General features: G+C 49.5%; 1 protein-coding gene across 1 annotated transcript in view; it reads right to left on the reverse strand.

The window, feature by feature from the left end:
- The window catches only part of crlf1b (cytokine receptor-like factor 1b), a 28,160-nt gene extending 16,245 nt beyond the window's left edge, over nucleotides 1-11,915 (reverse strand). The window contains exons 1-3 of the mRNA XM_070860771.1: nucleotides 11,624-11,915; nucleotides 2,629-2,907; nucleotides 647-776 (exon numbers count right to left, since the gene is read on the reverse strand). Of these exons, the coding sequence (XP_070716872.1) occupies nucleotides 647-776; nucleotides 2,629-2,907; nucleotides 11,624-11,687 (473 nt within the window). The 5' untranslated portion in view covers nucleotides 11,688-11,915. The remainder of the gene's footprint in view (nucleotides 1-646; nucleotides 777-2,628; nucleotides 2,908-11,623) is intronic.
- Nucleotides 11,916-18,041: the final 6,126 nt, after the last annotated feature.

Raw genomic sequence — 18,041 nt, forward strand, 5'->3', positions numbered from 1 at the left:
CATTATTTTTTTTAGTGATAGCGCCCAAATCTGAAAACGCCCGGCCGGGACCAAACAGCCAACGTGCAACGGCGAGAAAGTCACCGGGGCGTAAGTTTGGCCTCAACGGAAGCCCGTCCAGATCGCCGAGGGAACCGCCCTGTGAAAGCTGCTTAAACCGGGTGGTAGAGGAGTGCTCTGCAAAGGATGGCAAGTTAAAGGTTCTTTATTTATTTTTAATTTTAAACGGCGATTATGTGTAAAAGTGTCTTGGGAATACATTTTATCTTTTTATTTTTTTCTGTGACTTTTTTTTTTGGTTTTCCCCCTCCCTAGGCCCGACCGCAGCCTTGGACTCAATTTTTAAAAAGCCATCCGTTTTACTTAGGTTCCCCTTAACCGCCGAGAATAAAGGTACAAGGCCTATTTTCAGACCATTAGTTTTAGTTTCAGACGATTAGTTTTAATTCAGTTTGACATAAAAGCGTAAATTCTCGCCAGCATTACTTACCAAACGGTAACGGTTTTTCTGGTCAGGCAATCGGGCGTTGAGGGGCTCTTGGGAAAGTCTAGCCCATTGTGTTATTGAATCGAGTATGCTAAATCTGGCTCCTTTAATCAGTGCGTTTGCTAAGACTGTAACACGCCTCACGTTGCATCGCCTTACCGTAACTTGTATTTCAGTGTGTACTTTGTACGGAGGAAGGATTCACCCTCGCCCCCCGGGCTCCATTTGCAGGTCAGGTCCTTCGTGTTCTTAGACCAGCAGGTGATGTTGGTCGGCTTCTCGGGGGGCACTGCATGAGAGAGGGAGAGGAAAAAACATCGAGACATTGAACACTCTGCAGAGTCGTGAGCCAGCCTCGGCTGCACTGAGAATCCAGTTTCTGATCCAGGACTTCACGGCCAGGGTCACACCCAGAGTGTCTGCCCCATCCTGACGGGAAGTGGGACCAGTCCAGTTTCAGATAGCACGATAGCACGGCTCGACCCGTAAAAAGATCAAGAGAAATAGGAGCAGGAGTCGGCCACACTGCTCCTCAACCCTGCTCTGCCACTCAATGAGATCACGGCTGATCTTCCACTTTCCTGCACTATCCCCATATCCCTGGATTCCCTCAGTGTCCAAAAATCTATCGATCTCAGCCTTGAATATACTCAACGATTCAGCCTCCACAGCCCTCTGGGGCAGAGAATTCCAGAGATTCACCACCCTCCGAGTGAAGAGATTCCTCCCCATCTCCGTCCTAAATGGCCGCCCCCTTATCCTGAGACTGTGCCCCCTGGTTCTAGACTCTCCAACCCGGGGGAAACATCCTCCCTGCATCTACCCTCTCAAGCCCCTCAAGAATTTTATGTTTTCGCGCCCTGCCCGCTTCCTGTTCTTGGTGGGGCAAGTGGGTTGCCAACCCTCCAGGATTGCCCTGGAGTCTCCAGGAATTAGCAATTAAACTCCCAGGACATTGCATCCAGTAACTCTGGAGAAGAATCGCACGGGGTGTTAAAAAAAAAATGGTTCCATTTACTTTGAAAATCTATCGATCTCAGCCTTGAATATACTCAACGACTCAGCCTCCACAGCCCTCTGGGGCAGAGAATTCCAAAGATTCATCACCCTCTGAGTGAAGAGATTCCTCTTTTGTTTATTAGTTATACGAATATCGGAGATGGGGGGAGCCTGTTTGACTGACAGTCAATAATCAACCAATCAGGTAAGGAAGAGTCTGTTCACTGTCCAATCGGTGGAGGAAGGTGGAACATCATGTGGATGGACAATGGCGGGAGAGTGGGGGCGGGGTGGTAGATGGGGGATAGGGACATGTGAGGATACCTCCAGGAATACAACCAATGAGAGTTGGCAACCTTAAGCAGGAGTTGGCAATGGCCAGAACGACGAGACAGCGACACATGATCAAATGTTGAGCAATAAGGGGAACAACGGCCTTGACCGACCAGCGGACTGCGAACCGCAGGCTCTTGTAGCTCGCACTCTCCAGCAAGGGACTCTGGATAGCAGTCAGCAGCGACTTAAAGGAGGAGAGAGAGGCGGAGAGGTTCAGGGAGGGAATTCCAGAGCTTGGGGCCCAGGCAGCTGAAACCACGGCCGCCAATGGTGGAGCGATTATAATCAGTGATGCACAAGAGGCCAGAATTGGAGGAGCGCAGAGAGGCCAGAATCGGAGGGTTGTAGGGCTGGAGGAGATTATAGAGATAGGGAGGGGCGAGGGCCATGGAGGGATTTGAAAATAAGGATGCGACTTTTTTAATTGAGGTGTTGTCGGACCGAGAGCCAATGTAGGTCAGCGAGCACAGGGGTGATGGGTGAGCAGGACTCGGTGCGAGTCCGGCCAGGAGTGCGTTGAAATAGTCGAGTCTGGAGGTAACAAAGGCACAGACGAGGGTTTCAGCAGCGGATGAGCGGAGGCAGGGCGGAGACGGACGATGTTACGGAGGTGGAAGTAGGCAGTCTGGGTGATGGAGAGGATATGGGGGTGGGAAACTCACCGATGCACAGGAACTCACATTTGCACACTCTCACAAATAAGCGGGAAGACAGACACACACACACACACGTTTACCACACAGAGTCAGACAGCGTGCTGGTACCAGCAGAGTCACCGGCGGGAGACCTCGGCGGGAGAAACTTACGGCCCACGTAGAGACAGGACCCAGCCAGGATCCTGCCGTCGGCACGGTGACACACCAGGTTGTCGCCGGATTGTTGGCGTGATCCGTTGAGCCCATGCACCGTCACCTTCAGCGCACTGCTGTTCATCAGCGTGTACAGCTCCGAGGGCAAGGCCTGGCCGTTCAGCGTCCAGTAGAGGTCGTGGGAGTCCATATTCACCTCAGGGTTCACGACGCAGGTGGCCGTCAGTGATGACCCAATGGTCAGAATCGGATCCTGCGGCATAACTTCACCAAGCGCTGTAAAGGGAGCAGAAGGAACCCCTCAAAACCTAGTTTTACCACCCAACATCAGGACCCCTCCCCCATTTCCTTCCTAACTCTCCCTCCTTTCCTGAAAGTTGGGGTGCAGTTCCACAATTCTCTAGTAACAGCAAGAACTTTCATTTCTATAGTGCCTTTCACAACCGTGGGACGTGTCAACAAAAATATATCCCAATGAGAAGGAAAGGCTGTAAGAGAAGGGATAACCATCCGTGGCTAACGAAGGACATAAGGGATGGTATCAAATTGAAAACAAGGGCATACAATGTGGCCAAGACTAGTGGGAGGCCAGAGGATTGGGAAACCTTTAAAAGCCAACAAAGAACAACAAAGAAAATAATAAAAAGGGGGAAGATAGATTATGAAAGTAAACTAGCACGAAATATAAAAACAGATAGTAAGCGTTTCTACAGGTACATAAAAAGGAAAAGAGTGGCTAAAGTAAATGTTGGTCACCTAGAGGATGAGACTGGGGAATTAATACTTGAGAACAGGGACATGGGCGAGACTTTGACCAAATATTTTGTATCGGTCTTCACGGTAGAAGACACTAAAAATCCCAATAATGGATAATCAAGGTGCTATAGAGACGGAGGAACTTAATACAATCACTATCACTAAAGAAGTAGTACTCGGTAAAATAATGGGACTAAAGGCGGACAAGCCCCCTGGACCTGACGGCTTACATCCCAGGGTCTTAAAAGAAGTGGCTGCAGAGATAGTGGATGCATTGGTTGTAATTTACCAAAATTCCCTGGATTCTGGGGCGGTCCCAGCGGATTGGAAAACCACAAATGTAAGGCCGCTATTTAAAAAAGGAGGCAGACAGAAAGCAGGAAACTATAGACCAGTTAGCCTAACATCTGTCATTGGGAAAATGCTGCAGTCCGTTATTAAGGAAGCAGTAGCAGGACATTTGGAAAAGCATAATTCAATGAAGCAGAGTCAGCTTGGTTTTATGAAAGGGAAATCATGTTTGACAAATTTGCTGGAGTTCTTTGAGGATGTAATGAGCAGGATGGATAAGGGGGAACCAGTGGATGTAGTGTATTTGGATTTCCAGAAGGCATTCGATAAGGTGCCACATAAAAGTTTACTGCACAAGATAAAAGCTCACGGGGTTGGGGATAATATATTAGCATGGATAGAGGATTGGCTAACTAATAGAAAACAGAGAGTCGGGATAAATGGGTCATTTTCCAGTTGGCAAACAGTAACTAGTGGGGTGCCGCAGGGATCAGTGCTGGGGCCTCAACTATTTACAATCTATATTAATGACTTTGATAATGTAGCCAAGTTTGCTGATGATACAAAGATGGGTGGGAAAGCAAATTGTGAGGAGGACACAAAAAATCTGCAAAGGGATATAGACAAGCTAAGTGAGTGGGCAAAAATTTGGCAGATGGAGTATAATGTGGGAAAATGTGAGGTTATCCACTTTTGGCAGAAAAAATAGAAAAGAAAATTACTATTTAAATGGAGAAAAATTGCAAAATGCTGCAGTACAGAGGGACATGGGGGTATTTGTGCATGAAACACAAAAAGTTAGTATGCGGGTACAGCAAGTAATCAGGAAGGCAAATGGAATATTGGCCTTAGGTTGATTCCGGAGATGATATGATCATAGGTTGAGTAGGTTGGGCCGACACTTATTGGAGTTTAGAAGGATCAGAGGTGATCTTATCGAAACTTACAAGATAATGAGGGGGCTCGACAAGGTGGATGCAGAGAGGATGTTTCCACTCATAGGGGAAACTAAAACAAGGGGCCATATTCTCAGAATAAGGGGCCGCCCATTTAAAACTGAGATGAGGAGGAATTTCTTCTCTCAGCGGGTCATGAATCTGTGGAATTCTGTGCCCCAGAGAGCTGTGGAGGCTGGGTCATTGAATATATTTAAGGTGGAGAAAGACAGATTTTGAGCAATAAGGGAATAAAGGGTTATGGGGAGCGGGCAGGGAAGTGGAGCTGAGTTCATGATCAGATCAGCCATGATCTTATTGAATGGCGGAGCAGGCTCGAGGGACCAAATGGTCGACTCCTGCTCCTATTTCTTATGTGAGAGCACTTTACAGCCAATGAAGTACTTTTTGAAGGGTAGTCGCTGCTGTAATGTAGGAAACTCGGCAGCCAACTTGCGCACAGCAAGCTCCCACAAACAGCAATATGATAGTGACCAGATAATCTATTTTAGTGATGTTGATTAAGGAATAAATATTGTCCCCAGGACACCAGGAAGAACTCCCCTGCTCTTCTTCGAAATAGTGCCATGGGATCTTTTACATCATCCAAGAGAGCAGAGAGGACCTCGGTTTAATGTCTCATAGAAACATAGAAAATAGGTGCAGGAGTAGGCCATTCGAGCCTGCACCGCCATTCAATAAGATCATGGCTGATCATTCACCTCAGTACCCCTTTCCTGCTTTCTCTCCATACCCCTTGATCCCTTTAGCCATAAGGACCATATCTAACTCCCTCTTGAATATATCCAATGAACTGGTATCAACAACTCTCTTCGGTAGGGAATTCTATAGATTAACAACTCTCTGAGTGAAGAAGTTTCTCCTCATCTCAGTCCTAAATGGCTTACCCCTTATCCTTAGACTGTGTCCCCTGGTTCTGGACTTCCCCAACATCGGGAACATTCTTCCTGCATCTAACCTGTACAGTCCCGTCAGAATTTTATATGTTTCTATGAGATCGCCTCTCATCCTTCTAAACTCCAGTGAATACAGGCCCAATCGATCCAGTCTCTTCTCATATGTCAGTCCTGCCATCATGGGAATCAGTCTGGTGAACCTGCGCTGCACTCCCTCAATAGCAAGAATGTCCTTCCTCAGATTAGGAGACCAAAACTGTACACAATATTCCAGGTGAGACCTCACCAAGGCCCTGTACAACTGCAGTAAGACCTTCCTGCTCCTATACTCCTAGTCTCATCCTCACCTCCCTCAGTACTGCACTGGGAATGTCAGCCTGGCTTATGGGCTCAAGTCTCTGGAGTGGGACTTGAACCAACAACCTTCTGACTCAGAGACAAGAGTGCTGCCCACTGAGCCACAGCTGACACCAATGTTACCCAAGTTCTTCATGTGTGAGCCTAGGCAGCGTACAAGTGTGTGTGTTTGTGACTAAGCTATTCAACCTTAGGCGGATCACTCATCCTTACTCTGCCACCCGGGTACTAACTCGCACCGAGTCCCGTTCACCCATCACCCCCTGTGCTCGCTGACCTACATTGGCTCCTAGTCCAGCAGCACCTCGGTTTTAAAATGCCCATCCTTGTGTTCATTTAAAGAACGTAATGTTACGAAGAATAGTTGTAAGCCTAAGGATTGGGAGAGCTTTAGAAACTAGCAAAGGATGACCAAAAAAATTGATTAAAAGGGTGAAAATAGACTGAGAGTAAACTCGCAAGAAATAGAAAAACAGATTGTAAGCTTCTACAAGTATGTAAAAAGGAAGAGAGTAGCAAAAGTAAGCGTTGGTCACTTAGAGGCTGAGACAGATGAAATTATAATGGGGAGTCAGAGAATGTCAGAGACTTTAAATAAATATTTTGTATCTGTCTTCACAGTAGAAGACACGAAACACATACCAAAAATAATGGGAACCAAGGATGCTAATGAGGGTGAGGAATTTAAAGCAATTAATATCAGTAGAGAAAAAATACTTGAGAAACCAATGAGACTAAAAGCCGACAAGTCCCCTGGACCTGACGGCCGACATCCTCGGGTTCTAAAGGAGGTGGCTGCAGAGATAGTGGATGCATTGGTTTCGATCTTCCAAAATTCCCTCAATTCTAGAACGGTCCCAGCGGATTGGAAGGTAGCAAATGTAACACCGCTATTCTAGAAAGGAGGGAGAGAGAAAACCGGGAACTACAGGCCAGTTAGTCTGACATCGGTCATCGGGAAAATACAAGAATCCATTATTAAAGAAGTGGTAACAGGGCACAGGGAAAATCATAATATGATTAGGCAGAGTCAACATGGTTTTATGAAAGGGAAATCGTGTTTAACAAAATTTATTCGTTTTTTTGAGGATGTAGCTAGCAGGGTAGATAAAGGGGAACCAGCGGATGTAGTATATTTAGATTCAAATTAGCATTTGATAAGGTGCCATGTATAGGGTTGCTATGCATGATAAGGGCTCATGGGATTGTGGGTAATATATCAGCATGGATAGAGGATTGGTTCCCGGACAGAAAACAAAGGGTAGGGATAAATGGGTATTTTCCAGTTGGCAGGCTGTAACTAGTGAGGTGCCGCAAGGATCAGTGCTGGGGCCTCAGCTATTTATAATCTATATTAATGACCTAGATAAAGGGACCGAGTGTAATGTATCCAAATTTGCTGACGATACAAAGCTGGGTGGGTCAGTAAACTGTGCGGTGAACACAAAGCACTGCAAAGAGATATAGACAGACTAAGTGAGTGGGTAATAAGGTGGCAGATGACGTATAATGTGGGGGAAATTCACTTTGATAGGAAGAATAGAAAAACAGAATATTTTTTAAATGGTGAGAAACTAATATTGATGTTCAGAGAAATTTAGGTGTCCTCTTACATGAAACAGAGAGTTAGCAGTTACAGCAAGCGATAAGGAAGGCAAATGGTATGTTGGTCTTTATTGCAAGGGTTTGGAGTATAAGAGTAAGGAAGTCTTGCTACAGTTGTACATGGCCTTGGTGAGACCACACCTGGAGTACTGTGCACAGTTTTGCTCTCCTTATCTGAGAAAGGACATAATTGGCTTAGAGGGGGTGCAACTAGACTGATCCCTGGGATGAGAGGAGAGATTAAGTAGATTGGGTTTATACTCTGGAATTTAGAAGAAATTCTAAATGAGGTGATCTCCTTGAAACATATCAAATTCTGAGGGGGATTGACAGGGTAGGTGCTGAGAGGTTGTTTCCCCTGACTACAGGCTCAAAGGGCCGTATGGCCTACTCCTGCTCCTAATTGTTATGTTCTTATGTTCAAATCCCTCCATTGTCTCGCCCCTCCCTATATCTGTATCTCCCTCAGTGCTTCTCCAATTCCGCCTCTTACGCATCCCCCGATTTTCATCGCTCCACCATTGGCGGCCGTGCCTTCAGCTGCCTGGGCCCTAAGCTCTGGAATTCCCTCCATAAACTTCTCCGCCTCTCTCTCCTCCTTTAAGATGTTCCTTAAAACCTACCTCTTTGACCCAGCTTTTGGTCACCTGCGCTAATATCTTCTTATGTGGCTCGGTGTCAAGTTTTGTTTTGATAATTGCTCCTGTGAAGCGCCTCGGGACGTTTTACTTTGTTAAAGGCGCTATATAAATGCAAGCTGCTGTTGTTAGCACGTCCATTCACACACACTTTCCAGGATGATTTTCCAGTCAGATATTGCGAGCAGTTGTGGCTTTTTCACTGCTCTGACTGCTGTTTCCCTGAGATCAGCGCAAGGCACAGAGATCAGCGCAAGGCACAGACTTGGAGCGTAGAATCACAGACTGTGATTCTCAAAGCTCGCCCCCCCCCCACCAACCCCCCACCCTGCCCCGGCACCAGCAAGGTCAATGTTGAGATCAGTTACAGAATGAGCTAGTTCCTTTGGGGTTAAAAACAGACAGTGTTTCAGGGAGGAGATATCCTGTCTGCTGTTACATCAGAGGCTATATTCAACTCCACTTCCAAAAGCAGTGTTTCGGGAACAGATCTGGGTGGTGCAGTGGGTGAAGACTTGCACCTCTGGGAACAAGGCTTAAATCCAGCCCAGCCCAACGACAGGAACTGCTGGTGTCAGTTGGCTGTGAGAGTCTGACTATAAAAGCTGCGTTTCCCTGCAGTACAACAGGAACCAAACCTCAAAGCACTTCATTGACTTTGGGACGTCCTGAGGTCATGGAATATGATTGGACCACATTTGGAGCACTGTGCACTGTTCTGGTCTCCTTATTATCAAAGGATATCGAGGCACTGGAGAAGGTGCAAATAAAGTTTGATTCCAGAACTGAGGGCTTATACCGATCAGGAAAGGCTGAGCAGGCCGGGCTCTTTACTCTAGACAAGAGAAGGCTGATAGAGGTCTGTAAGATTATGAAAGGGTTGGATAGGGTAGATGTAGAGAAGATGTTTCCACTTGTGGGGGAGACCAGAACTAGGGGCCATCAATATAAGACATTCACTAATAAATCCAATGGGGAATTCAGGAGAAACTTCTTTACCCAGAGAGCGGTGAGAATGTGGAACTCTCTGCCACAGGGAGGGGTTGAGGCGAATAGTATCGATGCATTTAAGGGGAAGCTGGATAAACACATGAGGGAGAAAGGAATAGAGGGATATGGTGATGGAGTGAGATGGAGAGGGGTGGGAGGGGGCTGGTGTGGAACATAAACCCCGGCACGGAACGGTGGGACCGGATGGCCTGATTCTGGGCTGTGAATACTTGTAATATAAAAATTCAAGTTGTTTCTGTACATAAAACGAGTTTGGGAATTCCCAATGTCATGTTCCTGACAAAACTGTCCCCTAATTCTACACTAAGCTGGCAATCTCACTCAGACAGCCCACAAGTTGGTTGTTGCAGGGAATGGAGAAAATCATCTCAGGTCCTGCAGGTCGCAGGTCGAGGTTAAAGGTTGTCAACTTGGTTGGAGTTATCCCTGCAAGTTTGATCACGGGACGCATGATCAGGTGATGTCCGATCCCACGACGGCTGCAAATCTTATCCCATTTACTGCATAATGCTCGGGTCCCCTGTAGTTGAGTATTTTTGCTTGTGTTTGATGGGACAGTGTAGAGGGAGCTTTACTCTGTATCTAACCCCCTGTACCTGCCCTGGGAGTGTTTGATGGGACAGTGTAGAGGGAGCTTTACTCTGTATCTAACCCCCTGTACCTGCCCTGGGGGTGTTTGATGGGACCGTGTATAGAGGGAGCTTTACTCTGTATCTAACCCATGCTGTACCTGCCCTGGGAGTGTTTGATGGGGACAGTGTAGAGGGAGCTTTACTCTGTATCTAACCCCGTGCTGTACCTGCCCTGGGAGTGTTTGATGGGACAATGTAGAGGGAGCTTTATTCTGTATCTAACCCGTGCTGTACCTGCCCTGGGAGTGTTTGATGGGACCGTGTATAGAGGGAGCTTTACTCTGTATCTAACCCGTGCTGTACCTGCCCTGGGACTGTTTGATGGGACAGTGTAGAGGGAGCTTTACTCTGTATCGAACCCCGTGCTGTACCTGCCCTGGGAGTGTTTGATGGGACAGTGTAGAGGGAGCTTTACTCTGTATCTAACCCCGTGCTGTACCTGCCCTGGGAGTGTTTGATGGGACAGTGTAGAGGGAGCTTTACTCTGTATCTAACCCCGTGCTGTACCTGCCCTGGGAGTGTTTGATGGGACAGTGTAGAGGGAGCTTTACTCTGAATCTAACCCTGTGCTGTACCTGCCCTGGGAGTGTTTGATGGGACCATGTAGAGGGAGCTTTACTCTGTATCTAACCCATGCTGTACCTGCCCTGGGAATGTTTGATGGGACAGTGTAGAGGGTGCTTTACTCTGTATCTAACTCCATGCTGTTCCTGCCCTGGGAATGTTTGATGGGACAGTGTAGAGGGAGCTTTACTCTGTATCTAACCTGTGCTGTACCTGCCCTGGAAGTGTTTGATGGGACAGTGTAGAGGGAGCTTTACTTCGTATCTAACCCATGCTGTACCTGCCCTGGGAGTGTTTGATGGGACAGTGTAGAGGGAGCTTTACTCTGAATCTAACCCTGTGCTGTACCTGCCCTGGGAGTGTTTGATGGGACAGTGTAGAGGGAGCTTTACTCTGTATCTAACCCGTGCTATAGTCGATCAGGGAAGTTGGGAATCAGCCAGGAATTGCTGCCAGAGCTGAACCCGCTCTCTTGTGCCGATTGCTAACGACTGATGTCAGGTACTGATTCCAAACGCTGATCGCAGCTTGCTTTCACATTCCAAGCCGTGTAACAACAGGTCCACACTGATCTCCTCTCATCTCTGAAGGGAGAATCATTCAACAACGAGAGAGGCTCTCAGAGCCTGTCACCATCTGTGAGCGAGCAGGAAGCACCCCAAGCCCCGGGGCACACGCTCAGTCCTCCTTACATTACACGCACTCTTCAGCCTTCAGCTTTTCTGGAGGGTCGTCCATTTTATTTCTCGTCTGACCACATTCTTTACCTTTATTTCTGTCCGTCAGATTTATGTATTTCCCTCCTCTTTCCCTTTTCTTTGTCTCTCACTCTCTCTTTCATGCATTCAACCGTCCACTAACCACACAAAGGGAAAGAAACATATTTGAGATGTGACGTTATAAACACTTACGACTCTCGGAAAATCACATTGACCAAGAGATCCCGGCTGCAGGATGATGGAGGGTGAAATTTCACAGGAATTGCAACTTCTACAAGCAACAATTTGTAACTGAAGTCGTGACTAGAAATTAGTTTATAGAGAAAAAAAACACATATATGGTACAGTACGGGTCATACTGGCTCCTCTGGGTCTAGTTCAGCCAGTGTTTAAACCCCTCACATGATTCACACTGGCCCTCTGGATCCAGTGCTGCCCATGTTTAACCCCTCACACAGTTCACACTGGCCCCTCTGGCTCCAGTGCAGCCAGTATTTAACCCCTTGTGTTATCTTCATGCCAAATCAAAGCGCCATTTTCTCAACTGTTTGTTAAAGTGTTACTTACGTGTCGAGCACAAAACCGGCTTCACCAGGCAGAGCGAAAGAAAGCACAGAAGGAACGGAGCCATACTTCCACTGCTGTCCGATTTAAAATGAGTAACGTGTGGTGGGGGAAGAGGCTGACCCACAAACGTTTAAACAACAGGCCGGACTCACTTCCCTCTGACTCTTAAATTTTGTGTTTCTGCACGGCAATGTTCACAGTCTGAGCTCGGTCTGCGAAACTTCATCTGTCTCCTACCTTGCAGATCGGGATATGACAAGTTGATCGTTGCAGTGCCCCACCCAACAAACCCCCTCCAGTCCCTCACTCTGCTCTTCCCTGAAAAAGCTCGCTCGCTTTCTGCACAATTACGCCTCTTGTGTTAGGCTGAATAATCCTTCCTGTAATTAGCCTGCAATTCCAGATTCCAGTAAGACTACAAGCCTATCCCACAGCTAGTGTCAATGGTTGAGCAATGACTCACTCTGTATATTGGTGAATGGCTCAGGGAAATCTTAATGGGACAGTAAACATAACGCTTCCCGTAATCACACTTCCATTTCAATCCAATACATTGAGGGCTTGAACACAGAAGCCACACACTTCTCTGATATACTCCGCACCTCTCACTGTAACACTAATATACCCCACACCTCTAACTGTAACACTGATATACCCCACACCCCTCACTGTAACACTGATATACCCCACACCCCTCACTGTAACACTGATATACCCCACACCCCTCACTGTAACACTGATATACGCCACACCCCTCACTGTAACACTGATATGCCCCACACCCCTCACTGTAACACTCTAATATACCCCCCACCACTCACTGTAACACTCTGATATATCCTGCACTCCTCAGTGTAACATGCTGATATACTCCACAGCCCTCACTGTAACACTGCTATACCTCACACCCCTCACTGAAAAGCACTGATATACCCTACACCACTCACTGTAACACTCTAATATACCCCACGCCACTCACTGAAACTCTCTGATATACGCCACAGCCCTCACTGCAACACTCTCTGATATATTTCGCACCCCGGGCTCTCACTGGGGTACGGGTCCCACACACACTGACTCTCACTGGGGTACGGGTCCCACACACACTGACTCTCACTGGGGTACGGGTCCCACACACACTGACTCTCACTGGGGTACGGGTCCCACACACACTGACTCTCACTGGGGTACGGTCCCACACACATTGACTCTCACTGGGGTACGGGTCCCACACACACTGACTCTCACTGGGGTACGGGTCCCACACACACTGACTCTCACTGGGGTACGGGTCCCACACACACTGACTCTCACTGGGGTACGGGTCCCACACACACTGACTCTCACTGGGGTACAGGTCCCACACACACTGACACTCACTGGGGTACGGGTCCCACACACACTGACTCTCACTGGGGTACAGGTCCCACACACACTGACACTCACTGGGGCATAGGTCCCACACACACTGACTCTCACTGGGGTACAGCTCCCACACACACTGACTCTCACTGGGGTACGGGTTCCACACACACTGACCCTCACTGGGGTACGGGTCCCACACACACTGACTCTCACTGGGGTACAGGTCCCACACACACTGACCCTCACTGGGGTACGGGTCCCACACACACTGACTCTCACTGGGGTACGGGTCCCACACACACTGACTCTCACTGGGGTACGGGTCCCACACACACTGACCCTCACTGGGGTATAGGTCCCACACACACTGACCCTCACTGGGGTACGGGTCCCACACACACTGACTCTCACTGGGGTACGGGTCCCACACACACTGACCCTCACTGGGGTATAGGTCCCACACACACTGACTCTCACTGGATGGGCACCTGTAGTGCCGCAACCTGCAGGTTACATTAATGATTTGGATGTAGGAATTGCGTGTAATTTCTCCAAGTTTGCAGATGACACTAAACTGGGTGGCGGTGTGAGCTGTGAGGAGGACACTAAGAGGCTGGACGGTGACTTGGACAGGTTAGGTGAGTGGACAAATGCATGGCAGATGCAGTATAATGTGGATAATCGTGAGGTTATCCACTTTGGTGGTAAAAACAGAGAGACAGGCTATTATCTGAATGGTGACAGATTAGGAAAAGGGGAGGTGCAACGAGACCTGGGTGTCATGGTACATCAGTTATTGAAAGTTGGCATGCAGGTACAGCAGGCGGTGAAGAAGGCAAATGGTATGTTGGCCTTCATAGCGAGGGGATTTGAGTATAGGAGCAGGGAGGTCTTACTGCAGTTGTACAGGGCCTTGGTGAGACCTCACCTGGAATATTGTGTTCAGTTTTGGTCTCCTAATCTGAGGATGGACATTCTTGCTATTGAGGAAGTGCAGCGAAGGTTCACCAGACTGATTCCAGGAATGGCTGGACTGACATATGAGGAGAGACTGGATCAACTGGGCCTTTAAAAAAGGAGGGAGAGAGAAAACAGGGAATTATAGACCGGTCAGCCTGACATCGGTAGTGGGTAAAATGATGGAATCAATTATTAAGGATGTCATAGCAGCGCATTTGGAAAGAGGTGACATGATAGGTCCAAGTCAGCATGGATTTGTGAAAGGGAAATCATGCTTGACAAATCTTCTGGAATTTTTTGAGGATGTTTCCAGTAGAGTGGACAAGGGAGAACCAGTTGATGTGGTGTATTTGGACTTTCAGAAGGCTTTCGACAAGGTCCCACACAAGAGATTAACGTGCAAAGTTAAAGCACATGGGATTGGGGGTAGTGTGCTGATGGGGATTGAGAACTGGTTGGCAGACAGGAAGCAAAGATTAGGAGTAAATGGGGACTTTTCAGAATGGCAGGCAGTGACTAGTGGGGTACCGCAAGGTTCTGTGCTGGGGCCCCAGCAGTTTACATTGTACATTAATGATTTAGACGAGGGGATTAAATGTAGCATCTCCAAATTTGCCAGATGACACTAAGTTGGGTGGCAGTGTGAGCTGTGAGGAGGATGCTATGAGGCTGCAGAGTGACTTGGATAGGTTAGGTGAGTAGGCAAATGCATGGCAGATGAAGTATAATGTGGATAAATGTGAGGTTATCCACTTTGGTGGTAAAAACAGAAAGACAGACTATTATCTGAATGGTGACAGATTAGGAAATGGGGAGGTGCAACGAGACCTGGGTGTCATGGTACATCAGTCATTGAAGGTTGGCATGCAGGTACAGCAGGCGGTTAAGAAAGCAAATGGCATGTTGGCCTTCATAGCGAGGGGATTTGAGTACAGGGGCAGGGAGGTGTTACTACAGTTGTACAGGGCCTTGGTGAGGCCACAGCTGGAGTATTGTGTACAGTTTTGGTCTCCTAACCTGAGGAAGGACATTCTTGCTATTGAGGGAGTGCAGCGAAGGTTCACCAGACTGATTCCCGGGATGGCGGGACTGACATGACAAGAAAGACTGGATCAACTGGGCTTGTATTTACTGGAGTTCAGAAGAATGGGAGGGGATCTCATAGAAACGTTTAAAATTCTGACGGGTTTAGACAGGTTAGATGCAGGAAGAATGTTCCCAATGTTGGGGAAGTCCAGAACCAGGGGTCACAGTCTAAGGATAAGGGGTAAGCCATTTAGGACCGAGATGAGGAGAAACTTCATCACCCAGAGAGTGGTGAACCTGTGGAATTCTCTACCACAGAAAGTTGTTGAGGCCAATTCACTAAATATATTCAAAAAGGAGTTAGATGAAGTCCTTACTACTCGGGGGATCAAGGGGTATGGTGAGAAAGCAGGAATGGGGTACTGAAGTTGCATGTTCAGCCATGAACTCATTGAATGGCGGTGCAGGCTCGAAGGGCCGAATGGCCTACTCCTGCACCTATTTTCTATGTTTCTATGTTTCTATACATGGGGTGTCCTAGTTGTGTGGGGTGGACTGGTTGGGCCGGGTGCTCTTTGCCTTTCTACCATTGTTCATTGTTCAGAGGTTTAGATGTAACTTTTAGGGCTGCTGACCGAAGGCCATGTGGCTCTTTGTCGGCCGGGACGGACACAAAGGGCCGGAATGGCCTCCTGTAAATTTCTGTTTCTATTTCTGAAAGTGGTTTAGCGCCGGTCGGTGAGGGGTCGGCGTGTGCTCGACGCGGCGGGAAAATGGGCGTGCGGTCCCGTACACCGCGGCAAAATAAAGGAGGGCAATTTACAAAATGGCGGCCCTCTGCGCCAGTTGAGCAATGATACTCCACTGACCCAGGGCCGCCACTTTGAGGCTCATAGAAAGGGGCAATTTTGGCCCCGATGAGTCCTGGCTGATCTTTTCCCTCCTCCGTAGCCCAGGGTACTGAGTCCAATTCTAACGGTGGCCTGGATGAGAATAGATAGACTCAGTTGCTGATCGCCTTATCCCAGAGTCATTGGGGAATTGCATCTTTGCAAGGTTCATAAACCAGGCCCCCCCACCCCCCTCCCACATACACCTCTTTCCCCCTTTCCCCCCCACACAACTCCCTCCACACCCCCCCAACACACACTGCCCCCCCCACACACCTCACCCCTCCCAACACACTGCCCCCCCCCACACACACACATCACCCCCCCACACACACACACTGCCCCCCCCACACACACACACTGCCCCCCCCACACACACACATCACCCCCCCCACACACACACACTGCCCCCCCCACACACACACATCACCCCCCCACACACACACACTGCCCCCCCCACACACACACATCACCCCCCCACACACACACACTGCCCCCCCCCCACACACACACATCACCCCCCCCCCACACACACACATCACCCCCCCACACACACACACTGCCCCCCCCACACACACACACTGCCCCCCCCCACACACACACATCACCCCCCCCCACACACACACACTGCCCCCCCCCACACACACACATCACCCCCCCCACACACACACATCACCACCCCCCCACACACACACATCACCCCCCCACACACACACATCACCCCCCCCACACACACACACTGCCCCCCCCCACACACACACATCACCCCCCCCACACACACACACATCACCCCCCCCCACACACACACATCACCCCCCCACACACACACATCACCCCCCCCACACACACACACTGCCCCCCCCACACACACACATCACCCCCCCCACACACACACACTGCCCCCCCCACACACACACATCACCCCCCCCACACACACACACTGCCCCCCCCACACACACACTGCCCCCCCCACACACACACTGCCCCCCCCACACACACACATCACCCCCCCCCCCCACACACACACATCACCCCCCCCCACACACACACACTGCCCCCCCCACATACACACACACTGCCCCCCCCACACACACACTGCCCCCCCCCACACACACCTCACCCCTCCCACCCACCGCCCCCCCCCCGCCACACACACACACACATCTCCACACACCCCCACCCACCCCCCACACACTGCCCCCCCACACACACCTCACCCCTCCCACACACCGCCCCCCCCCCACACACACCCACACACACACACATCTCCACACACCCCTACCCACCCCCCACTCACCGCCCCCCCCCCACACACACACATCACCCCCCCACACACACACATCACCCCCCCACACACAAACATCGCCCCCCTCACCCCCACCCCCCACACACACATTCCACACCACCCCGACCCCTCTCCCCGCTCCCCCCCCAGAGCGAACTTGGTCAGAATTGCTCAGAATGCCAATTGTGCCTGGTGACCTTTCACCTTGTTGGCGAGCTGAAGCCTGATTGCGCTGCCCGCCCGCGCGGGTCTCTGCAACACGTCAGCGTGTGAGGCAGTGGCCAGACCTGCTGCTGCACAGCTCACGGCCCACAGCGCACTGACACATCGCCGCAACAAAGGATGCTTTATTCTCACCAGCGAGCGAGAGCGTGGGTTCACGGCAAGGCCAGTCATGATGTCATTGTGCCTCGCTTGCTCGCACGTACATGGCCCAGCGAGGCTGCGCGGTGAGTCAGCGTCGGAGAGACGCCCCCTCGCAGTATGTCACACTCATTTATAAACCGTGCCAAAGACTGGACTTTCTGGCGAAAACCCCAAAATATTAAACCTCACCATAGCTATCATTGCCCAATGGCCTTATTTTTCCTGCCACCCCTGTGCTCACTAATCTACAACGCCTCGATTTTAAAAGTCCCATCCTCGTTTACAAATCCCTCCATGGCCCTCGCCCCTCCCTATCTGTAATCTCCTCCAGCCCCACAACCCCCCGAGATCGCTGGGCTCCTCCAAATCCCCGATTTCCATCGCTCCACCATCGGTGGCCGTGTCTTCTGCTGCCTGGGCCCCAAGCTCTGTAACTCCCTCCCGAAACAATCCTTGAAACTTACCTCTTTGACCAAGCTTTTGCTCACCTGCCCTTAATATCGCCTTATGTGTCTGGGTGTCAAAT

Source organism: Pristiophorus japonicus, chromosome 18 (assembly GCF_044704955.1).
Source record: "Pristiophorus japonicus isolate sPriJap1 chromosome 18, sPriJap1.hap1, whole genome shotgun sequence".
NCBI lineage: Eukaryota > Metazoa > Chordata > Chondrichthyes > Pristiophoridae > Pristiophorus > Pristiophorus japonicus.